Source organism: Corvus moneduloides, chromosome Z, assembly GCF_009650955.1.
Source record: "Corvus moneduloides isolate bCorMon1 chromosome Z, bCorMon1.pri, whole genome shotgun sequence".
Lineage (NCBI taxonomy): Eukaryota > Metazoa > Chordata > Aves > Passeriformes > Corvidae > Corvus > Corvus moneduloides.
Window position 1 is genome coordinate 42,894,663 of NC_045511.1, and position 24,572 is coordinate 42,919,234.

The 24,572-nt window shown below is 42.8% G+C and overlaps 2 protein-coding genes and 1 long non-coding RNA gene across 5 annotated transcripts; 1 reads left to right on the top strand and 2 right to left on the bottom strand.

The window, feature by feature from the left end:
• The first annotated feature begins 476 nt into the window (after positions 1 to 476).
• On the top strand, positions 477 to 11,344 carry LOC116438025 (serine/threonine-protein kinase RIO2-like). Its single transcript, XM_032096547.1, is given in 10 exon segments — positions 477 to 658; positions 1,279 to 1,417; positions 2,103 to 2,219; positions 3,002 to 3,177; positions 4,357 to 4,445; positions 5,609 to 5,788; positions 6,182 to 6,274; positions 7,368 to 7,508; positions 8,423 to 8,518; positions 10,674 to 11,344. Coding segments are annotated over 8 exon segments (873 nt in total). The 5' UTR covers positions 477 to 592; the 3' UTR covers positions 7,381 to 7,508; positions 8,423 to 8,518; positions 10,674 to 11,344.
• A 2,306-nt stretch (positions 11,345 to 13,650) lies between these two features.
• LOC116438024 (ketosamine-3-kinase-like) lies at positions 13,651 to 22,603 on the bottom strand. 3 transcript variants are annotated; one of them, XM_032096543.1, is made up of 6 exons: positions 22,424 to 22,603; positions 19,461 to 19,612; positions 18,019 to 18,110; positions 17,068 to 17,150; positions 16,542 to 16,664; positions 13,651 to 15,845 (listed from the first exon to the last, which is right to left on the bottom strand). In XM_032096543.1, the coding sequence occupies exons 1-6, from the start codon at positions 22,562 to 22,564 to the stop codon at positions 15,507 to 15,509; spliced, it is 930 nt and encodes a 309-aa protein (XP_031952434.1). In that variant the 5' UTR covers positions 22,565 to 22,603; the 3' UTR covers positions 13,651 to 15,506. The 3 variants fall into 3 exon arrangements, with proteins under 3 accessions (XP_031952434.1, XP_031952435.1, XP_031952436.1); XM_032096544.1 differs by having other exon boundaries at positions 22,414 to 22,502; XM_032096545.1 differs by lacking the exon at positions 22,424 to 22,603 and adding an exon at positions 19,987 to 20,252.
• A 600-nt stretch (positions 22,604 to 23,203) lies between these two features.
• Positions 23,204 to 23,988, bottom strand: LOC116438251. The gene is made up of 2 exons (XR_004237650.1): positions 23,814 to 23,988; positions 23,204 to 23,488 (listed from the first exon to the last, which is right to left on the bottom strand). It is a non-coding gene; the product is annotated as an uncharacterized LOC116438251 (long non-coding RNA).
• Positions 23,989 to 24,572: the final 584 nt, after the last annotated feature.

Sequence of the window (24,572 nt, forward strand, 5' to 3'; positions counted from 1 at the left end):
CTTATTTTAATATAAATGATAATTTATCCGTTTTAAGCAGGTAAAGTATTTGTATAGTATCGGCATGGTGTTATCTGCAGATCTGAAAACTCCTTTCTTCTAATACAAAAAAAAAAAACCCCTACCCTAGAAATTACTGTTTATATCCCTAGTTATCCCTTTATATGTTTATAATCCCTTTATTTGTTTATAATGTTTGTTCTCTGCTTTACTTTCCTGGCCGCGGCGCTCCGTGCAGCGCTCTGCGGTTCCTCAGGGAGGCAGGTCCTGGCAGATGTCCGCGCGTCCCACACGACTCCCCCGGGCAGGGAGGGATGGAGCGGGGTCGCAGCGAGTTCGGAGCAGAGGCTCACTCCATCCCGCTTCCCGGTCGATGCCGGCTCGGGGACGGGAGGAGGGCACAACGACCGGGCGGAGCGCACCAGGACCAGGCGGAGCGCAGTGAGGTACGAAGCTGCCAGGACCTGCCCAGGGCGCGCGTCCCGCCGTCCCCCTCATCCTCTTCACTCTCCTCGACCCTCTCATCCCTCCTCATCTCCCATCCTTTTCCTACTGCTTTTTCTCCCCCTCTTCCTCCTCCGCCGCCGCGGCCATGGGGAAGCTGAACGCGGTGATGCTGCGGTGCCTGTCCCGGGAGCTCTTCAGGGTGCTGACCGCGGTGAGCGGGGCCGAGCCGGGCAGCGGGGCCGAGCCGGGCAGCGGGGCCGAGCCGGGCAGCGGGGCCGAGCCGGGCCGGGCCCGCGGCGGGCGGGATCTGCCTGTGGTGCCGCTGCCTCCCCCGGGGCTCCGTGCTGGCGTGTCCTGCTGGGCAGGGCCTGGGTCGTGCTCGTATTCCCTTCGGCCCCCCGGTGCGGGGCAATCGGGAAGGGCAGAGGAGTCGCTGGGGAAGCTCAGGGGTTCTCTGACGATGCCCAGGGGGTCGCCGGGTGGTCCCTAGGAATGCCCATGGGGTCCCTGGACATGCCCGGTGGTCATACGTGTGAGGCAGTATCACCGGCGTCTCCGCTCCCTCCGCTCCCTGTGGCTGGGACTGAAATCTAATCAGCCTTACCTTCTTTCTGTTACCGCAGGAATTCCCCGGCTGGATTGTACATGAGCTCCCAAGGGGCAGTCATGCGTTAAAACCTTTGTTGAGTCTTAAAACATAAAAAGTTAGGTCTTAGAATCTGTAGTCTTTTAAAGTTGCATCCTCGAAAAGGAATTTTACTGTTAAGCAGGATCTGATCTTTCACTGTTGAATGCAGGGGCTAATAAATCTATTTTTAATTACTCTTTTAGGTGGAAATGGGCATGAAGAATGATTAAATAGTTCCTGCTAGCTTAATTGCTTCCATTGCCAGCCTTAAACACGGTGGCTGTAATAAAATCTTGCATGAGTTGGCGAAGCACAAACTCCTTGCTTACGAACAAACTAAAAGTGAGTTTGCATTCTGTGTTTGTGTGTCCCTTTCTCATTCTGTCGCCAGTGCCTCACAGTGGTACCAGCCCAGCAGGTTGGGATGTAGGAGTGTTTGTTTTGCCTCCTCTTGGATTTTCCCTGGGAATATGGGTTTGTGCAGCACCAGATGCTCTGTCTTCTGAGCTGCTCGTGCCTGTAGAGGTGACAGGCAGAAAAGACATGAACAGTGACCTTCTTTGCTCAGAATAAAGTGAAAAGGATCATCACTTAAAGCAATCAATCCAAATGAGTGATATCCTCACAGTTCTGGAGCAGACTGCACCATCCTTGGACATTTCACCCCCTCAGGAACGGCTGCTGAAGCAGTTTTTATTATCTGCTATGTGACAAGGTTGTGCGAGTCTTTCCCCATTCCTTTCAGCCTTTTAGTTGGATCTGGCACTTCAAACACAGTGGGGAAGTCTATGGAAAATACCCATCCCTTTTGTCCCAGTTCTTCAGAGGATCGGGGGTTGCTCAAGTTCTATTTAAAAGTCTTTAGCATTCAGTCAAATTGGGCTGATAAGAGCCAGGGGGTGAAATATTACTTGAGTGTTATGTACTGTAAACTGAAATGAGAAACAAGATTAAATTGAGATTTATTTTAAATGTGACTTATGCATAATAAAGAAGGAAATGTTCTGCTGGGGTTTTTTCCCCCTAGCTGTCCAGGGTTATCGATTATCTAATGCAGGATATGATTACCTGGCTCTGAAAACTCTCTCTTCCCGACAAGTCATCACTTCTGCAGGGAACCAGATGGGTGTTGGCAAAGAATCAGGTAAAAAATATAACGTTTTTAATAATTATTTTTAAGCAAACACATCTGTAATGTTGCAGGTACTTTGCTAAAATCCAAGTGAGTTTTCCTCTGGTAGCCACATCAGTGCATCTGTCAGACACCAAGATTTATGGGTTACTTGTTCAAATGCTGTGTGGGGCTTCTGGCTACATTTGAGTGTTTATTCATAAGAGTGTAATCGTATTTTGTCCATTTTGTCTGGTTCTTACTTCATCAAGGTACTTTGCAGGCAGATGCTCGTTGTGTAGTGCTTTGTGAAGAGTTTCACATTTTAACAAAAAGATAATTTCAGCTTTTTTATCCCACTTAAAAATAAGGCAGTAAAGTAAAATAGGCTCAAAGCTATTGGAACACTATCTTGGTTCCTCTTGTGTTCATAGGTAACTTGTGTAATTGGAGAAGGCGATTATCTGGGTGCAAATGCAACACTGGGTATTTGTTAACACTGTTTAAATCAAGAGTTTGGCCTCTTGGGTTGCCTGTCTGCTCAGCAGAAAGGAGAGGCTCTTCCAGAATGTGATTGAGAACACCAGAAATATGTTAAATATGTTTCAGATCCCATCAGTGGGAGTGGAGTACTGTCAGCTTTTAACAGTAATTTTTTCATGTTCAGATCTTTGATATACACTATGTAAATTCAGCTGCCTTTACTGACTATACCAGAAACAGTAAGAAGTGAGGTAACAAACGTACACTGCACTTTACCAGCTTTTACTAGATACAATTTATTTGTTAGATCTGTTCCCTGGCGTGTCTTCCAGATATTTATATTGTTGTCAACGAAGAGGAGCAACAGTTTGCACTGAAATTGCACCGGCTGGGGAGAACCTCCTTCCTCAACCTGAAAAACAAACGTGACTACCACAAGTGCAGGCACAAAATGTCCTGGCTGTACTTGTCCCGGATAGCAGCAATGAAGGAGTTTGCCTACGTGAAGGTAGGTGGCCACTCACACAGTGCCAGCAGTGGTGAGACACGCTGGAAGATGCCTCTCTGGTAGGATTTATGCTTCATTTGTTCTTTTTCCTGATGAATTCTAAGTATACATTTCAGACACTTTCAGTGCTACATGCTTTGTACACTTCCCAAAATGAAGCTCTGCCATGGGGATCCCAAGGAACTGAAGCAGGTGACATGAGAGAATTTCAGATTGATGATGTTGTTTATGGGTAGGTAATCTATATATCACCAGCTCTGCAGTTTTTCCTTTAAAATTTCTAGCATGAGCTTGGAAGTAGTTGTTATTTCTTAAAATTATTTTTTAATTTACTGCTTTTTCAGTTGTTGGTTGGCTATCGAGGGAAAACTTTCCGTCTAGAGCAGTGTTCTGATCTAAAAAGTCACATATTGTTCTGCACTGTGGGAAAATATTTCATTTCCAAGCATATATTGCTACTCTCAAGAATTTTGTATTTTTTACTTTAAAAAATTTTACTTTGTATTTTTTTGTTTAAAAAAACACAGCTATTGTAGAGTAATTGAAAGATTGGAAACTAATTATTTATAGAAAACTAGTTTTCCGTTCTCCTTTTGTGCTATTCAGGAGCAGTATATATATGAAATATTTTTATTTTCTTGTTCTTTTAAAAAAGAACCATGATGGGCTCTACTAGTGGCCCCCACTGAGCGAGAAAGAATTAAAACTACCATTTAGAACTTCTGTATTGGTGCAGGTGATCCAACTGGTAAAGAATCATGTGTTCAGGACTTGCAGGAATTTAACTGTGGGGGTCAGTTTCCCTGAGCAGAGGCTTGGGGGAGGACTAATTGTGTGCTGAAAAGCAGTAGTAGCTTAATACCTAAATAACAAAAGCTGACAGTACTCCACTGTCAGCTGTATTTATGTTGTATTTTCCATTCTGTTGTGTTTTTCTTCCAGAAGCACAATAGTTAAACTGTAGGCAGTGCAGTCTCTATAAACTTGGGAGTTTTATTTGTCTTTGCAGAGAAAGGTCAGAGGCTGTGAGGCTGTCTTCCATCTTAAGGACATGATTTGAGCAATTCATGCTGCTACCATAGTGATGTGTACTGCTTGTCTTAGGTGTGGGTTTGTCAATAAATGTAATGTTTCCTTAACTATTTGATTTTAATTTTTCCCTGTGTTGTCTCTTTCCAGGCTTTGCATGACAGAGAATTTCCTGTCCCCAAACCCATAGACTACAACAGGCATGCAGTTGTTATGGAACTTGTTGATGGATATCCTCTGTAAGTAGTGAAGCTTGAACTGTCTGTGTTACCAGAGACCCTAGCAATGCTAGGTTAAGGGTAACAGGATGAGGGTTTTTCCTTGTTTTCTACACAGAAGTTGCACATTCTGTATGTTACTTCATATATATTGAATACAACATCCTTCATGTTCTGAGCTCCAGTTTGTGATCCTTGCTCTGGTAATTCAGGTGACTTTGTAACTCACTGTTGTAGAACTTCTGCACTGTTTATATAGAATAGCAAATACAATCTGCTTCTGCACCTTCAAAAAAATTATTTTGGTTGATTTTTCCAGCATCTAGAAACATTAAATATTGCTGAGGTTTGTATTGGAAGGATTGATTTGGCTTTGAATGCAAAAGGCCTGTATACTTGATATACTGTAGACTAACCCAGGTCTAACGCAGAGATTTAAAGTGTCTTTATGGAACAAATCTGCTTGTATAGTATTAAAGATCTAAAGTGGGCAGTGTAATCAAAAGGGAATTAATTCCAAAGTGTAGCAGTTAAAGAATAACATGTAAAAGACTTTGTTATAGTCTGTCTCCCAACCTTCATTTGTTAAATAGTTCCATGTCCATCATGTAAACAGAATACTTCAGGATTCCTTGTGGAAGTCTGCAGTGGAAGTTTACTTTTTTTTCCTTTTCCTTGCATAATCTAGAAAATACAATTTTGTAAAAGAAAATGTCATGTGGCATTTGAATTTCAACACAAGAAACAGAATTAGTTCCTACTGAGACCATAAGATTACCTAAAACAGGAGAGAGACAAAAGCTGCTGCTCCATTATTTACGTAACACATTATGACAGCAGTGCTCAGTGGGAGACAGTGAGTGTGAGTTTAGATGAGGTTTAGGCTGGGTGTAAGGAGATGTTTTCTCCTCTTGAGGACAGAGAGGCAGTGGCACAGGTTGCTTGGGAAGGTTTCAGAGTCTCTCTCCATGCCCGGAATTTTCTGTCCCAGATAGACAAAGCCCTGAGCACTCTGATTTGGTCTTAGATTTGACTGAGCTTTGAGGAGAGTATTGAACCAGAGACCTAAAGATCCTTTTAACTTGAGTTACTCTGGCATTGTCAGATGTTTTTTATATACTTTGTCTGCATTTTTAAACTACATTTTCTATGTTTAGAATATTTTATTTTATTTAACTTTTCAGGTGCCTGGAAGATCCTGCTGTTGTCTACAGTGAATTAATGGATCTGATTGTCAAACTTGCCAAACATGGCCTGATCCATGGGGATTTCAATGAGTTTAATCTGCTTTTGGATAATGATGACCATGCCACTTTGATTGATTTCCCTCAGATGATGTCAGCATCACATGCAAGTGCTGAAGGGTAGGTTCAGATTTAAAGGTGTTTTCAAGGTAAATCTGAGAAATCTGATGACAGCAAACAGTCAACCATGACTTGTTTCCATAAGTCTTTTCCTGATTCTTTTTCTACCATTGTTGTTAGGCAGCACAAACAATGTTCCAAACAAAAAATGGGTAGGAATGTCTCTGTAGAATAAATAAGTAATGAATTGCTTCTCAGAGATAATAATGTTGTTAAGAAAGGCTTAGAAATAAAGTGCATCCTGTTCCTCTTCCTAGGTATTTGTCTTGGGATCACTAATAGAAGTTATTTTCAATTAAAACCAGTAAAAGACAAGAAATGTAGAGTAAAAGTTTGTCATTGTGATAGACTTCATTGATTTTTTTATATTTGTACGATTCTGGTTTTTTACAGGTATTTTGACAGAGATGTTAATTATATTAAGGAGTTCTTTAAGAAATGCTTCAACTACAAGAGTGGGTTCTTCCCAGCATTCAAAGACTTCAGGTAGAAAAGACCAGACGAGTTTGAATTGTCCTGCTTATGTCACTAGTGATGATTTGCTGAGAAAAATGGATGCCTATGAGAGAAATTTAAAAAGCAATAGGCCAAGCTACACAATTTCAAATTATATTTTTGTGATTCCTACTGTGTTTTCTTCAACCAAAGTCACTCTAAGTGGTTTTCAAAAGCTAAAGTATGCTTTAAAATCCTATGCAGCCTCCTTTGTCTTGTAACTAAGGAAGAGAGATCAGTCTGTATGGGGAATTACAAGGTCGAGTTGGGTTGTGAGCTCTGCAGAGGCACATGGCAGCACAAAGAAGCACAAGGAAGCACAGAGAGGCTTGTCTCCACCGGGCCCTGGGGGGAGGAGGTGTCACACGGCAGACCCCTAGGAAGTGCACTGCTGATGTGACAACACAGGATAGGTCACACCATGTAAGGAAATGCTGTGCCTTAGAAAAGTGTATAAAACCAACTCACTCCTTGAATAAACGATTCCGATTCCCTGCCGGTCTGGGTCCGAGATTCAATTGCCGACAAGCCTGAAAGCCTGATCCAAATGGCAAATGTCCAGGAAATGTTAACAGTGATGCAGGATCAGCCTGATCAAGCCTTCTGGAGTCTTGAGGATTAATTTGGGTTTCAATTTTAAGTCTGTTTTTAAAATGCTTGTAAATATGGTGACTGCCTCTTCAAGCATTATTACATTCAAACTTTTCTTCCTATATCATTTGCCTCTTTGACAAAGTAAAGTAATTTTTCATTTTAAGACCAAAGCTGTTAGAATGAAAGCAGTTTTATTTCATTCTGAGCACTTTTCCTAAGGAGTTCCACACTTCAGTCAGTCTGTATGTCATACCTCTTATTATTCTCTTTGCTTTAGCATAATTTCAACTAAAACCAAATGGTATTCCTGCTAAAGTAAAAAAATTTCCTGTAAATAGGCATAAATGCGGGTAATTGAGATGGAGTTAGGAGTGTTTTTCTCTGACTGAGTATGGCAGAGTTGAGTTCAGCCTTGGAAAAGGCTGAAGGGCCAGCTGTGCCTTGGAAGTCCAGCGAAGATGCTGAGAGTTCTCCAAATGCTTTTTTTAAGGACAAAAGCATAACTGAAAGTGGTGCTGAAGTGGAGAATCAAGACAGGTCAATGAGGGTGCTGTGAGGGTAAGGAGGACGAAGATAAGTGCCCTGAGCTTGTCAACTCTTCAACTTTAAATGAGGAATTTGGGCATTACAGGTAAAGATTCTTACTCGGTATCCTAACAGTGTAGTTCCTCCCCTCCCCACAGTAAATGCAACTCTTTCAAGCAACTCAAAAAAGACTGCTCTACTACAAGCTGCCCTTGTTTAAACTGAAGAGTAAAAATTCAATTTATTTTGAAAACGTTACAATCAATATGTTTCCTATTGGTTCCTTGATTCTCCAGCTGTGTAGTAGTATTTATTAAGAAAACAGGTCTTACACTTACTTTGTGAACCAAACAATTTTCTGTGCTGGATTTTCCCCCCTTTTTATTTATTTCAGTTAATATTGATAGTGAAGGAGTTTCTGGTGTTAAAATACTACTTCTAAATAGCTTTTATGATAAGTTTGTAATTCAAATACTCTGTGTCAAAGCCAAATTGTTTCACTGCTCACTCAGCTGAAGTTAGCAAGAACAAGCTTCTTGGACTGTACTATTAAAATAGATTGCAGTGTGTATTGTTCTGGCTTTTAATTCCTTTCCTGACACACTTAGAAACTCCTGCTTGGCTTCAGACTAGCCCCTTTTATGTGAAATTCTGTCTCTTGAGCCCACCATGTATGTGGATGCAGAGGTCAAGCTCACACTCCTCCTCACCTCCTTTTGCTTTTCAGTTAAATTTGTCAAAACATTGGGCAGGATCGGAAATGATTTTTTTTTAGTTCCCTGAGGCTTCACTTTGTGTGATTGGTATTTATGTGGCTGTTGTGCAACAAATCCTTCTTTCATAGAGTGCCTGTCTTGAACATTCAGTATTCATATTTAAAATAAAAATAAAATAAAATGTATCACTTGCATGTTCTGTTCTGAGTTTTCAGGTTATAGCCCAGAAAGTGAAGACTCAAACACGGTGCTCGTAAAGGCAAAGAATTTTTCTCTTTAATACATTGATTTACATCTGTTTTAGTATGAAGAGTGCATCATTGCAGTTTCTGGGCACAGAACAAGGACTAAGAGCATCACATCAGTCAGAAGTGTTGGGGGCTGTTCAACCATTCCCCTGGTAAATATTCTTGTTATCATCTAATTTACTTTCAGACCACCTTAAACTGCACAGAGCTATTATCTCCTATTTCTAAAATTGTTCTCTGGCATTAATCATCTTTAAAAAGACTGTTACCATCTACCTCTGCAGTTTGCACTTCCATGCCCACATCAATATAGGACTGTAGATAATATATATAATCCTGCTGCAATTCTTTGCAAGGAATGATTTCCAGCACTCTCCTTCATGTGTTGTTCTTTATTTTCTCACTGAAGCTCCACATCAGCATTAACAACTCTAATTTACCCAATAACAGGCTAATTCATGTTAATGTATTTTATTGCACTAACAGCATCAGTTCATTCATTTTTGTTGGTAGCCACGATCATTTTATTTTTTATTTTGAATGGATGCTTGAGTCAAGATTTCATTTGGCCTTTCTCACCTGTCTTCTTAGAGATTTCTATGAACTCACCTTCAGTAGTGATCTCATTGGCAATTTGATTTTGTCTTTCTGCATTATGGACATTTTCAGCAGAATTTAATGCATTTTTCTTCAACCCCGGGCTGCGCAGTACGTGGTAGATCCACCTCTGACACATTCACAGGTGTTAGTCTGTGAAGCAGACTTGTTCTACACAAGGTGCCTGTGTGCCTCCAGTACTCATGGAAGAGTTGGCTGCTTTACTCATTCACGTTTGGATTCTTTTTTTTTAAGAGAAGTATTTTAAATACACAGCAATATGTAAATGGCATGTACGTACCTAATTTTCTGTTCTAAAAGAAATATAAAAGCACTTAGCAGAAAAGCTTTCCAGCAATTCATCAACATATCAAACCTTGTTCTTCACTAACTTACCTTGCACAATGCTTCCACTTACATGCTTTTAGGCTGAGTACAATACCCTTCCTGCCCATTTCTGAACCTTACTGTAGCTTTTGAGTGTCAGAGCTAAGGTAAGAATGTGTATAACAAGGTATTTGTAACATGGGAAAATAATTACAGAGCTAAAAGTACAAAGTAATGGCACTGCTGTAAGAGCCACTGGGCTGCTTAGAGCTGATACTGCTGCAAGCGTTTATTTGTTTTCATGCAGCTTGCTTTCTGTCAGTGGAGAAAGCATGTTAAAACATAAAAAGATTCTTAAATTAATCACAAAAAAAAAAAAGCTTGCAGGCATTGTTTCCGTAAACCATGGCAGTACTGGCAATAGGTGGCAGTCATAATTTGCAGACTACGCCAGAAGAAGCATCATGAATTTTGTAAAATCATCTATTTCACATGAAGTAAAGTTATCTTTCTGTACTTGTACGAATCTTTACATACATTCATGTAACTCACTTAGAGGAAATGAGGGGAATGGTCCACAATTTAAATAATTACTTGTGAATCTTATCTGAAGCATTTCTCTCTATTTGCTCACATTTAGGTTGTGATGATGGAAAGACAAGTGGGTCTTTCCTCCTAGTACTCTGGTGGAGAAATAGATTTTGGTGAATTTCTGTTAGATTACATGTCAAAGACGCATGGTATCTGCCTTGCAAAATTTCTTCTAGCAAGCTTCCAACAAGATGTGATTCCACCATGATAAAATAGATGACTGCCCATCTGTCTTAGCCACACTCGTGTTAAGGAGTTGTTGTTTTCCATTAGAATCATTCACATTTTTGTCATCTAAACTTTTAAAAATACCGGAGTGCTAAAAAAAATGGGAACAGAGCAAAGAATTACTGCTGGACATGAAATGTTCTACCATATTATGAGCTTTTTCATTTTTGTGGAAGGCGTGTGTTTTGCACCAAGAGGTGCTGGTCCTTTATCATCCCTGTAAGAAACAACAAACAACATTGAATTCTAAGGTAGGATTTAAAATGCTGTTTATTAGAGCTTAGACTATCAAAAGATGATAGCACAGACAACCCCACACATCTCTAGATGCTGTGAGTCCTGATGGTGTAGCATTGAACACACAGAACTCCATGCAGACCTTGTCCAGAGCAGAGAATCTCCCTTTTTTTATTACTTTCTTACAAGAAAACAACTCTTTTCATAATTTCTACAGTCAAGGTGAACATCATGAATGTTCATGTTGGTCCTGAAAAAGTACCACCTGTGTGTCTTGTCTTAGTGCTAAATCCTCAGAAGGTTCTGATCTGGTCTGTTTGTTTGTAGGAGTTGGTGAAACGGAAGATAAAGGGACAACTGACCAAGCAGCAAAAGTCTGCTCTGAGGCAACGGCTCTAAAAAGGGGAGGCAAATATTTACACCAAACAGTGTTGAGAAAATATGCACAACATTAAGTCAAGCTTGGATGCAGCCACCTTCTGGGAATAATTTATTAAAGCTCCTGTGGAACATGAGCAGTGTACAGAACTGAAAGAGTTACGCTAATTTACCTTTGCTATAAAGGAGCAATCTCTTCTATGCAAAGCAGATGTTTTTCTGGAAACCAATAAACCTCATTGTTTTCCTGTGATTTTGGCTGGGAGATTGTGTGTTGGAACCCTGGGCTCAGAAAATTTAGTTTTATGGGATACAGTAATATATATGTAATAAGATGGAGGATTTCGGGTGTAGGTTAGTTCTGCTTTCTTCTTCCTTCTTCTTCACAAGCCTGGGTGATCTCATTGGTTCAAAAAACCTGCGTTGCCGAACATGAATGATTAGTTATTGGATTGTAAGTAAAAATAAATTAGTTGGCATTCCATAATTGGGTAATTTGGGATTTAAAGGACCTTGGAAGGTAGAACTCTGGGGCCATTTCCACCTTGTTAATTTAGAGGCACATTCCGTGCAGCTGTACCATAGATAAGAAATAATAAACATCTGAGTCCCAAGAACAACTCTGCGTCTCCTGTGTTTCAATCCGAACTCTGAGTAAAAGAACTCAGGAAACAGAGGCAGAGAAGAAAAGGAACAGAAATGGAAAATTTAATAATTGTGTTTTGTGTTTCTAGTCAGCACCATTGACTGTAATTTAGATTGTATCAGTAGTACTGGTTAAGATCAGGACAGTAATTTTCAACAGTATCTCACTGTAAATGAATCATAGTGTGTTTGCTGTGCAGAGGATTGCTCTTAAGAGGCAAAGAAGGAAAAATTTTAAAACCAATTTTTGCAATGATGCTGAATTTAAAAACATGATCACTCCATATGATGAATATGCATTCTTTGAAGCCAACAATTCTCATTTTTATTTTCCTTTACTCCAGTACTTCACATAAGGATTTTAACTGAGCCTGGCTGCCCTGTCTCCTCTCTGTTCCACCCTGCCTTCATTTCATCCCCCTGGGCATGTGCCTCAGGCTGGAGATTGAGCTTCTGGGGAATGATCATGGAGCAGATTCCAGGCCTCCTCACCACATTCAATCCAAGAAGCAGCAACTGCTCTTCAGACTGTAATTTCCATACTGTTCTAACTTTTGTTAGAATGTGAATGTAACTTCACATTTTCTGTAATTTTACCCCCACACTTGGGTACTGCTGAATTTAACTGCTTTGTATTGCAAAGTGCATTGGCACTCTCACGTGTGAAGTATTGAGCCTTTAAAACATGCTATTATAACCCAGACCCTATAATATTTGTTTTACTAATATCTCTGTAAATATAACATCTGTGGTTAGATGTCTCTCCAAGTGCTGAAAGGATGGAATCATGCCGTGGGTTGCAGTGGAGCACTTGGGGAAAGGAATAAAGTGGTTTGGCAACAAAGGAATGACAATGTGTAGGGAACCTTGTATCTGCGTAGTGAAAGAAACCCCAATTCATTTTTCTGTTTAAATGTTAAAGGGAAAAGCAAACCCCCAGACAAACAAAACATCAAATACAAACCAATTAAAAGTAACTGAACATTTACAAAGAAAAAATAAAGCTATTGTGATTGTGGTGTGGCTTAGTTACCAGAAGTAACATTTTCCCCCTAAAGCTTTTTGTCACATTCAGTGCCTACAAGACAAGCTAATTCTGTCGCATTTCCCACCTGCTTTGACTTCTGCTAGAACAGCACAGCAGCACTTTTAATCACCAGATCTATTTTGGAACAGCACTGAAGACGGGAAAAAGGAGGAAAACCAGCACTGGAGTGCAACATCCGTATCTGCAGGCAGTTTCTGTAGGTGGCAGCAGCCCACGGCAATGAAAAAAGAAAGCATGCAGCAACTGCAGGCAATCTAGCAAAAAGGCAGGTTCTTGCAGAGGGGTATTTTCCCAACTGCGACAGCCAAGCGCAGAGAGGTTGTGCAGACTCCGTCCTCAGAGGGTTCCAGACCAGACAGAGGCCAAGGTGACCTGGCCTGTCCTCACAGCTCATCCTGCTCTAAGCAGGAGACTGAACTAAGTGACCTCTCGAGCTCTGTCCCAACCTGAAGTTTCCTAAGATTCTTCCCACTGGGTTCAGATTCCCAGGTTCTAGGCATGCCTAGAACACAAAGCAACACAATGATCAAAGGAGAAGGAATTCCAAGAGCAGTGCAGAACTACACAACGTATAAAAAGATTTACTCATAAAACTGCAACAGTATGTTCCTGAGGAACAACCAGCAGCCCACATTCAGAGGGGATTTCATGCCCTTCTCCATCCCCAGATTATTCAACTGCTGTCAAGAAAGGCTCAGAGCCAAGGGATCCATGGAGAGATTCCTTTTACATTCCGTTTGTCTGCCTCTCTACACCCCTTCTGACTTTACTGACAGCAAAAAACAGCTTTGAAAAAATCAGCACAATATCCCTTACATTAAAACTCTAAATACAATTTTTTTCTATCTGTGTAACTTGCATAAACACAATTTTTCTTCAATCACAAAAATATCTAGATTCAGTTCTATTAGGAAAAAATAATCCCTGAAGACTTGCTGTTTATCAGTAAGTTCATCTCACTACTACAACTGACAGAAAATCCACTTTCATATTCATTTTCCCCTGCTAATAATGAAGAGTATTTATGTATTCTAGAAAAATTAACATCTTGACTTGCACTGTAATGAACATGTAAATTTTCTTCAGTGACACACTGCTCCAAACCAATCCACGACCATGCACATTCCCAGAAACACCTCTGATGATTGATCATAGTAACAGGTCAGAGCAAGTAACTCCCCAGGAATAAACCAAGATGTAAGGTTTTAATTCAGAAAACAGAGACAACAATAATCAACTGGGAAACTTTTTATTCAAGCAACATGGTAAATGTAAAACCTATTTATATACCAAGCAGGTATTTTGCAGCAAAAGTCAACCAGCCAGTAAGAAAAGTAGTAGAAGGAGAGTTGTAGCAAATAACAGTATTCTCCAAACTTGTTTCCAATTTGTGTAAGTAACTGCCAAACTAGCAACTTGAAAACCCTCAGAAATCTTCCAATATGCAGTGAAAAGCAGTTTTAGTTAATAAAAGTCATTTCCCAACACTCAAAGTGCATGTTAGGTATCGTGCATCTCTCTCACCTACCTGGTAGGCTTGCACAGAAGCACCACTACCAGCCTACATCAAAAAGAGAACAGTTTCAGTACGAACACCTTGCAGGCAAAAGCCATAGTCTGTGGAACTATCATCAAGGACTTCTGACACTGGTGAGGTGCTGTCCTCTGAATGATGCATTTATCTCCTTTGGTTTCACATCTCTTACCACAAGAGCTATGACATGCACTTCGTGGTCACTGTCATGAAAATTTAGGACAGGAAGACCCCCTTGCTTTCCAGGCTATCCACAGATATACTGGGCCCAGAGGTGTCAACACAGTCCCCTTCCTAGGGTGTCTGAGACCCTGGGAGACCTTCACAGAGAACGTTCTAGAGTGGACAGTGCAGCACTCTAAGTCTGCATCAGAACTCTCACAAGCATGGATGCACAAATGGTGCAGCCTTGACACTAGTCACATTCCCAATCCCAGAGGCACAAACAGTGTGGTTTACTGATCCTTGTGCCACAATAAGGTTGATAAACTATTGATAAACACACCAGTATCAGAAAGCACAAGCAGCAGTATCCCCTTGGAATAGTTATCTGACAGGTATTCCCATGGGGAAGCACAGGGGTACAGCCTTGTCAGCCATCCCAGTAGTCTACCCTGACCTCCTTCCCCTTCTAAGTTACATTTTTATTGTTTTCTTGGAGAGTGTGTAAAGACAAAGTTCCAGCTGATGTCATTTCATGATTAGGTGAATTTTGAGTGACTTTAGTGAAGCATGCATAGGTTTTATTTCATTAAAGAACACACCTCCACAGGGTGTGTACATGCGAAGTGTACCTGGGAAGTTCTCTAAGAATGCACACTGTTGGGCAAAAGCATAATCCAAAAAAGGAAGAGAACTAGTAATGGTGTAAGTAAAACTGCTGTGGATAAAAGCTCACTGACCAGAAAGCACTGAACAGCCTACCAGCAATCCAGCAGGCACCAACAGTCTGCATCCAAACCAACAAAACACTGGAGGTCTTTAAAAGCCTCTGGACCTAATCCTGAATAATCTGCTTAGGGAGGGAGGTTGGACTAGATGACATTCTGTGATCATTCCCAACCTCACCCACTCTCATTCTGTGAAGAAGAATAGCAAGTCCAAACCCCTTCTCACAGTTCCTGTTATATAATTTTCCTGTCGACTTTCAAGCTCTGCTGTTAACATTGCTCTCATGCACACAATTGGACACGAAGAGCTGAAAGAGGGAGGAAGACACAGCAAAATGCAAGGAGCAACTTCTTTTAGCCATCTCCTCGGTGTTTACTTGTATTACCCTGCACAGTCTCATATGCTTTCTGGACACTGAGACCTTTATTCAACTGTGCAAATGAATAAACTCCTTCCTTATTTTTTTCCCTCATGGAGTTATCCCCAGCTATCCTAAAAAGGGATGACTATGTTACACTTGGTATTCAGCAGGAGTTACTGGCTCTAGGTCTTTAACAAGTTCAAGGGTATCACAGGTTGTTTGTAACATCACTACTCCTGCAGCTGCACCACCAAATATGGGGCTCTCTAGACAACTTGGGAAGTATTTGGCTTAAGCAGCAACTTACTTCACAAGGTTTCTCATAATGTTTAAAGAAGACCCTCTGTACCCTGAACCAAAATGGTTCCAGTGGTTCATGTAGTGGAACAGCTGATAAAGCTTTAGGCGTTTCTCAAACCCTGCAGCTTTGGGAATTTTACCGTGGTAAGCAGAATAAAAAGAACTGCTGAAGCCACCAAACATCCCAGCTATTGCAAGCTCGTACTCTGAATGGCCGTAGAAAGAAGCTGGATCGAAGATAATCGGACCAGAATCATCCTCAGCTACATTTCCTCCCCAGAGATCCCCATGCAGGAGAGCAGGAATGATTTCCACATTACAGAACAAACTGGGTATCTTCAGCTGCAAGGGGAGAAAAGCAAGACATGTAAATGACACAATCATTCACCTTAAAATGTAGAGGTTTATCTGCATACTTGAAATTTCTTAAAGCCTGTCATTTGAAACACCCCAGGACCTGGCCAACAGAGATGCCAAGTACATCCAGAGGATTCTTATTTTTCATAAAAGGCAGCAGCAGAATAGTCATCCAAATCTTTTTTAGTGAGAGAATAAAAACCTTAAAACTCCAGTATTGACCAGGGTTAGTAACAACAACCACCAACACTACATCATTAGAAAACTCAGGGATGTTTCATCCAATTTCCACAAAGTAGCACCCAAAGAGCCAATACTACAGTCACGTAATCAGAAGCAAAGAGTGAATGAACAGACAATGTGCAGGACAGAACTGCTTATGCACATTTTGTATCATGAACATGTTGCAGGGAATGAGAAATATGAACTCCATCCAGTATTTCCTAAACAGGAAGGCAAGGTGCTATCTGGCACTTTGGAATTCACTTTGGAATGTTAGCACAGGGTGATGTAGCAAATGCCATTATACTTCAGAATAACAGCATTTTTAATCCCTAAAAACTGGGGTCTCTTACCAACAGAACCTGGATCAAAGCAACAAACAGGAACTTTGTTTTGAAAAAATAAAATTTAAGTATACCCAGCTCTCACAATAATGAGAACTGAGAGAATTGCTCCTACCTGAAGCTGTGCCCAAAGTTCTCTTGCCTCTCTGTCTCCTGATTTCTTTTCGACCATGTCCATCTGGGGCTGGATTCTTTGTCTGGCAAAGAAGGTCACCCAGTCACTCTGCCAGTCATTCACCTGAAGGAACAGGACTGCAGGCATCAGATCTACACCACACGAAAGGCAGAGTGTCTTCTTTTTCAAATAAGCCTTTTGAGGATTACATAGTGTTTGTGCTGGTACTATCCAGGGACAGTAAATGCTACCATTTAATCTAATGTTATCTTAAAACATTAAATTAGGGGAATAATTTTCTCTCGATGATTAAAATCCAAGAAATTGAAGAGCTATCACTATCCAAAGCAGCTGTAAGTGCTGTCCAAAGCACTACCTTCCTTAGCAGGCTGAACCATGTTTTTTTTATTTTCATGGCTCCACAAAAATTCCTTTGTTTCCATTATGATAATTTTGGCCCTTTCTGTCACTGAAGGGAAAACAAGACAAATTTAAAATTCCATCAGTCTGATAAAGTACAACCTACCTGTGGAAGGTAACCACAGCAGGTAACTGTATGAAAGCCAAACTGAGCCACAAACTGGACTTCCGTTTGCCCTTGTCCTTTACCTTTCAAACCAAAGACACAAATTCAACACCAGTGACAAAATACTAAGCATCCATGACACAACTGAACCTGGAAAACTACACATGAGTACAATACTGCTTCTAATGAGAATTTAAAAAATTGCACTTTAATGTTGTTTTTATGGTTACAATGATTGTTGCAGTTGTTTATTACTGCAACCCTAGGGTATATCACCGTGTCCTGCAGCCATAGGGAGGAGGAGGAGAGAAGATCCAGCAGGCAGGAATTGTGCAGCGAGATTGATTTATTTAATTATTTTACCAACTCTTTTATAGACTTTTTCCTTACTAGTCTAATTGGACAAAGGATCAGCCACTCCTTGGGGGTGACTGGCTAAAATTCTAAAACATCCATTGTCAAAATATTTTTCTACTGTACCATAAACAAGACTTTTCAAGGCTGCGGGTGTTTGTTGTTTACATAACTCTGCTACCTCTTCTGTGAGAGAGAAAAGTCTCTCACAGGCTTAGAAAATAGCAAGAAAATCCTTGCTAGCAGCATTTTTGTATCCACAGTTGTTTCTTAAATTTAAAGCTTGATGTAAAGCAGCTGTATTCTACTCTTCATAATTGTATTTCGAGGTTCTGTATCTCCTCTGATACCATGTCCTTGTAGAAACTGTGGTTTGGGCTCCCAAGGGTCCAAAACTGAGTATGTGTTTTGCTTACAGAGACCCGAACAGAGCAAACAAAAGCAAAAACAATCCCTGCCTGGGTCTGTTTCATCCAAATGTATTTTCATGCTATCTTCAGTGGAAGATGAACATGTCCTGAAGTAGCAAAAGCCATTTTAACTATTTTGTAGATTATTATTAACTGGGTTAAATTTGCAAACAGCTGTGTACTGTACCAACTGTGCTCCCTTCTTTCTTCAGCTTCTCTCCAAGTTGCTGGTTATGAAGGTGAAGATCAGCCAGCTGTGTTCCAAGCAGTGCTGAATGTCTAAGAAACAAAAATAATCTTAGTAACACTGACACATGAACAGAACCAGGTCTTGATATTCCAGGAGTTACTTAAAGAGATTTATCAAGTAAGTAAAATAAGTTCTGCATCTCTAACTGATTTTTCAGAGTATTCTAAACACCTTGTCTTCCTATCAAGACTGCATAGTAACACAGAATGTACTTACTTGGCCGTTTCTGACACCACTGCTGAAAGTGAAAAGTGAGCACCAAGCATGAATTTACTAACAAGGAGAAACTATCTATTCTAATTTCAATCAATTAAGAAGTGTGATATCACTTCTGTAAGCACTTTCAGTAAGATATTTTTTAACTCTAACAAACTGCCTTTGGGAAATAGAACCAAACAAGGCTGATCCTTTTTTTTCTACTGCTCTTTCTGGCTGCTTTTCTCTAAAATGCCTAGATAATGCAAGAGTCACATGGGCCTAGTTTATTATCTATTTTTAATAAAACCACCTCCTCTACATGGTTCGGAAGAGTCTTGTAGTAACTACAAACAAATCTTACAATCAGTTGCCTCCCATGTTAACAAAATTACGTTCCTTTTCCTGCCTTCTACCTTCATCAACTTTCCCTAGTCTCAAGGCACTGTTGGTTAAGGCAAAGTTATTTCTTCAATTTGTTCCTGTTAACACAGACTATAGCTATCCCCTGAAATCGGCATGCCAAAGGCACCATCTTTGAGCCCAAAAGAGCAGTATCTCTGCCTTTCTCTTGGGACTCACTATGAATTAGAAACTCTGCCAAAAAGCAGGATGAGGGACAAGACTTTAAAGTGGCTGCAGAAGGTCTGAGAGAAAGATGAGAAATTGGTCATGATCACCTCCCTAACGGAATCAAGACAGATGAATTCATCATATTAAGTGCTCGTCACAGAGAAGGGTCAAAAGCCTGAAACTATCAAAATGAAGGTAAGAGTTGGAAAATATTGAAATCAAGATTAACTGATTTGGGCAAGTGCCTCTGCACACTCATGCCAAGCAATAAAGTACTCATTCTTATATTGAGGGCAAGTACACAAAACAGGTAATCAGGCTGGTCATTTTCCTTTCTGTGAAAAGAAACTTTACTGTAAAAATGACTAATTACCTAAGCAAACAAACCCGAAACTAACCAAAACCCAGACTCATTTTGTGATGCATGATCCATTTTCTAAGTGAGGCATTATGAAGTATTTTATACAGTTCTCTGCTATATAATTTTCCGTAAGTCTCTTGACTCGCTTTAGAAAAAAATTTAAGTAAGTTTCCCCTACGAAAACAAGTGATTTAATTGTCTTAACAGCCAAAATTTCTGGTTAACAGAGGCAAAGATGACACTATTTTACCTGTTTAAGCCCCCCATTTCCAAGTGTTCCATCACAAACGCAGTACTGCCCCCAGGCAGGTCTACAACTTTGAGGGGTTTAGGCACTTTTATTGTCTGTGTTTTCAGGATGGCTTCCAGACTTGCCATTTCTCCCTCAAACATTCTTCTGGCCTGCCAGATATTAAAGGAAAGCATTAGTGTCTATGAGCATCAGTCACAGGTAAACAAAGCACGTCCACAAAATCAACTGATTTTGTAAAAGTTAAAACGAAAGGTTGGAGGAAATGTTTAGTCACACACAAGATACAGACAGAACCACACCATCAGACTTGACAGCAGTTTTACAATTACAGTAATTTTGCTTCATAAAACCACTGAGTGAAAATTACTTAGGTTCTAGGATTCTCTGTAACTTAGAAAGTCTGTTTATAACTGAAGGAGTGCAAACTGCTTATAGATAATGTATGAGCTCCTTCAGCTGTGTTCCATCAGACTTGTGTTCTAGTGCTTTCACCAGAATGGTCTTCCGTGGTGTTTTCTTTTACCTCATGGGGGAAGGACGTGGGTGGGAATCAACTGTAGCAGCCAAATGCCTCTTATCACACTTGCACAAGCCAAGCCACTACCAACTGCATTTGCTTGGAAGACATTCTGAATTTGGGACCTCTTTCTGCACCTGTTTTCAGCTCAAGGAAAACCTACTCTCCCGAGTTCCTTCTCTGAGATCACTGACACTCATCACGTGAAGAAATGCTTCTCTAGAAAAGTCAGGCAGGGGGTGTAGAAAGAGCACACTGGAAATTTAACATATCTGGTAAAAACAAAAGCAGGCAAATAGAATGAATAAAATAGAAAGAGAATGCTAGCCCTTTAGTAATGATCCACAACACAAAGGACAATTTGCAGTAGACATCAACTAAAAATTCCAAAGCCTGGAGGCAATCATAGAATGGTTTGTGCTGGACGGGACCTTAGAGATCATCCCAGTGCTCCATAAACATACCTTGTCCCACCCCCTTCTATGGGCAGGGACACCTTCCACTATCCCAGGTTGCTCCAAGCCCAGTCCAACCTGGCCTTGGACACTGCCAGGGATGCAGGGGCAGCCACAGCTTCTCTGGGCACCCTGTGCCAGGGCCTCATCACTCTCAGCATCAGGAATTTCTTCCTAATATCTGACCTAAAACTACTCTGTCAGTTTGAAGCCATTCCCCTTCCCCTATCACTCCAGGCCCTTGTAAAGTGTCTCTCCTCATCTTTTCTGTGGGCTCCCTTCAGGCACTGGAAGGTGCAATTATGTCTCTACAGAACCTTCTCTTCTCCAGGCTGAACAATCCCAGCTCCCCTAGCCTTTCCTTATGGTGCTCCATCCCTCTGACCATCTCTGTGGCCGTCCTTGTGACTCAAGAGTGAAGACCTGCTGAGTTATTGAGCCATGAGTTAGCTTTGTCCAGAGGAAATCAGTAAATACTGTGTCACTGTCCAAAACATCACACTTGGCTAAAGCCAGCTGCTCAAACAGAGTAAGAATTGCTGATGCACAGCTGCTGTGGCTCACACAGCGCAGCACTTACAGCACTTCAACAAAGTTTGCTTTATTCAGTGCTCAGGATCCACACACAGGCAAAAGCATACAAAATGAAACTGCTGAATAGAAAATCTATCCAGATCTTTTTTTTTCTGCCCCAAGCCTGATCCTACAGCTAGTTGGATTGTATAGCTAAACACAGAATCTGCAAAGGCCTAAGGAAGGGCTACACCAATTCAAACTCTCTTCTGTAAAGCAGGATAACCTTCCTGTATTATTCCAAGTTACCACCTGCATGCATCCATTCAGCTCCCCAGCCTGATCAGAAATTGTTGAGGAATTTGAGATAGATATATTGGCATACATACTTTCTAACACATTTGTTTGCTACAAAGGGCAAATACAAGTTTTGACTTCTCTTCTGCCACTGAATCTATTTATGTGATAGAAACAAGTACAGAGTACCTGTGAAGTAAATTCCACCTGATCTGTTTTTGCAAAGGATGCTGGAGAAGTAAGCTGCATTGTACTTATCCCTACCAAATGCAGATATCTACACCTTCAACAGTAGGTTCCAGGTATTGAAAAGAAAAAGCAGAAAAGCTTGAACAATTGTGAAAAAATATCACTTATTGAGAAAATTTCTTGTGTGCAGGGAATTAAAGGTTTAGTTAAAACCACGGAAGGTGCCCACCCTCAGCATACAATTTTATACCTGCTGGGGTGCCTTAGCCACTGTCACAGCACTTGCAGACAATGTTACACCATTGCTGCTCTCTGTAAATGACGACAGCACGTTATGGCACTGCATGTCCTGGACTAACAACACTGATACCACAGCACCATCTCAGCACAGTATCAGGCTGGCAAAGTCCTCCCAGACCATCAAGTCCAACCTTTGACCCATCTGCACCTTGTCACCCAGACCACAGCACTGAGTGCCATCTCCAGTCGTTCCTTGGGCACCTCCAGGGATGGGCACTCCACCGCCTCCCTAGGCAGTCCCTTCCAACGCGTAACAATTTTTCCATGAAGAAATGCCTCCTAATGTCCCGCCCAACCCTCCCCTGGCCCAGCCTGAGGCCGTTCCCTCTCTCCTGTCCCTGTTCCCTGGGAGCAGAGCCCGACCCCCCCAGCTGCCCCCTCCAGTCAGGGAGTTGTGCAGAGCCACAAGGTCCCCCCTGAGCCTCCTTTGCTCCAGGCTGAGCCCCTTTCCCAGCTCTCTCAGCCTTTCCTGGTGCTCCAGACCCTTCCCCAGCTCCGTTCCCTTCTCTGGACACGCTCCTTGTCGTGAGTGGCCCAGAAGTGGACCCAGCACTCGAGGTGTGGCCTCATCAGTGCAAGCACAGGGGACGGTCACTGCCCTGGTCCTGGTGCCACGCCAGGCCCGGAATGCTGCTTCCCATCGCGGCGCCTGCCCACCCCCGGCACCCCCAATCCCTACCCCGCCACACCTCCGACCGAGAGTTGCTCTTCACGAACACCCGGCCGTGGTCCGTGTCGTAGCTCCGGCCCTGGCTGATACAACCACCCCCCGTGTGCCCGGTCGGCCGCAGCACCGCGGTGCCGAGCGCTCGCTTCAGCGCGTCCTCCATGGCGGCGACTGCCGGGGCGGGGACGGGAGGGAAGGGACCGGTCAGGAAGGGGCGGGACTGGGCGAGAAGGGGCGGGCCGGGCAAAGGGCGGCTGAGGCGGCTGAGGCGGCTGAGGCGGCTGAGGCGGCTGAGGCGGCTGAGGCGGCTGAGGCGGCTGAGGCGGCTGAGGCGGCTGAGGCGGCTGAGGCGGCTGAGGCGGCTGAGGCGGCTGAGGCGGCTGAGGCGGCTGAGGCGGCTGAGGCGGCTGAGGCGGCTGAGGCGGCTGAGGCGGCTGAGGCGGCTGAGGCGGCACCCGGGCGCTGCTGTCAAAAGATTCTCTCGCTCCTCGTATACCGATTCCCCCGTATGTTCAGTTTTATTCTTCTCTTAATCACCGAACCAATTACAAAACCACATAATATGTTGACTTGGAAGGGACCCACAAGGACCATCAAGTCCAACTCGTGGCCCTGTACTCGTGCCCCCCCTATCCCGTATGCCTGGGGGCGCTGTCCTACAATATTTTTCTTAAAATGTGCACAATTTCATAGTAGAGGTACCGGCTCTCCAAGATCTACTGATAAATTTACTATAAAGCCCCGAAGAAAGGAAAAGACCGGACAAAAGCAGCTTCAAATATGATATAGGCAACAACAGAAGTAGTTACAACGCTGAAACTTCTTTATTACAAAAGTCTGATACTTACATGCATCATCTTAAATACATAAGCTACAGTTCAATAATGACATATGCAATTTTACAGACATTAACCCTAAGTTTTAAATAAATAAGGTACAGTTGATAAATATGTCACGGTTGAAGCAGACGTCGAGTGCCAGGACTCTGCTTGCTATTGCCGAATTCTTGTGTAACACTATTAATGCGAGACAGCTTGTTGTGCAGACACTGGCATCCATTCTTCACTTCACAGTAGCCGGGGCTAGACTAGGAAGGAAAGATAAAAAGAAAATTAGGGCATTCTGCGGAGTTTAGAATTTCATGTTCTTCCCAGCACCAAAGACAGCTCCAATAGGTGGAGTCTGAGGGCTGAACAACTTCTTTGGCTTGATTTCTCAAAAATCAGACTCAGCACATGTAGAGTCTAGGCATCAGTGGGAATTCCTCGTGGTTTCCCTTTGTCTGCTGGCAGAGCGCCATGGAATTTGAAATATTAATTCTGCTCACAAATACATTAGCAATCTAGCCGAAAACTAAATAAACGCCATCCCACATGCCTCAACGTTCATAAGTATCTAAAGAATTCTGGTACTGAAGTTGTGGAACGTGTGTGTCCAAATCAGAGAACTCTGCAGAATATCAGGGCAGATCCGTGTGGCCACTGTGACCTCAGAGCTGATGTCGGTCCCTGGCAGCTGCGGCGTCACCGGGGGCTGCCCCGCTCCGCTATAAAAGCGGGCGCGCCCGCCCGCGCCCGCCCGCGCCAGCATGGCCCGCTACCGCCGGCGCTCCCGCCGGAGCCGCAGCCGCAGCCGCAGCCGCAGCCGGCGCCGCCGCCGCTCCCGCCGCCGGGGCGTGCGCAGGAGCCGCCGGGCCTCCCGCCGCTCCGGGTACCGCCGGCGCCGCCGCGGCAGCCGCAGACGCCGCCGCCGGCGCTGAGCCGAGCGCGGGGCTCGGCCGCGTACGGCCCGGGGAGCGCCCAGAGCGCGGCCGTGGCGCGGGGCTGGCGATGCCAATAAAGGCCAGCAATGTTCACCGCAGTCTGCGTGTCCCTGCGTGTCCCTGCGTGTCCCTGCGTGCCCGTGGCTTTCAGTGGCTGTCCCTGCGTGTCCATGGGTGCCCGTGGCTGTCCCGTGGCTGTCCCGTGGCTATCCCTGGGTGTTCGTGCGTGTCCCCAAGTGGGAAGTTGCCCTGACGTACCTGTCAGTGTCAGATCTGTCTTGTGGAAGTGGTGGGGTCCTGAATCCCCAAGTGAAGGGAACACAGAATGAGGTCTGCAGAGAGCTCTCAGCTCATCAAATACAAACGTTAACCCAAAACTACCGATCCTACCACTAAGCCGTGTCCCCAA

What these genes read in the sequence shown, in the direction of transcription:
- LOC116438024 (XM_032096543.1), bottom strand. Translation starts at nt 22,564, where the DNA reads ATGGAGGACGCGCTGAAGCGAGCGCTCGGCACCGCGGTGCTGCGGCCG. An exon ending in GAAATGGGGGGCTTAAACAG is followed by an intron (nt 18,111 to 19,460) that starts GTAAAATAGTGT and finishes TTTGTTTCTTAG; the next exon opens with ACATTCAGCACTGCTTGGAA. An exon ending in GAAAGAAGGGAGCACAGTTG is followed by an intron (nt 17,151 to 18,018) that starts GTACAGTACACA and finishes TTGGTTTGAAAG; the next exon opens with GTAAAGGACAAGGGCAAACG.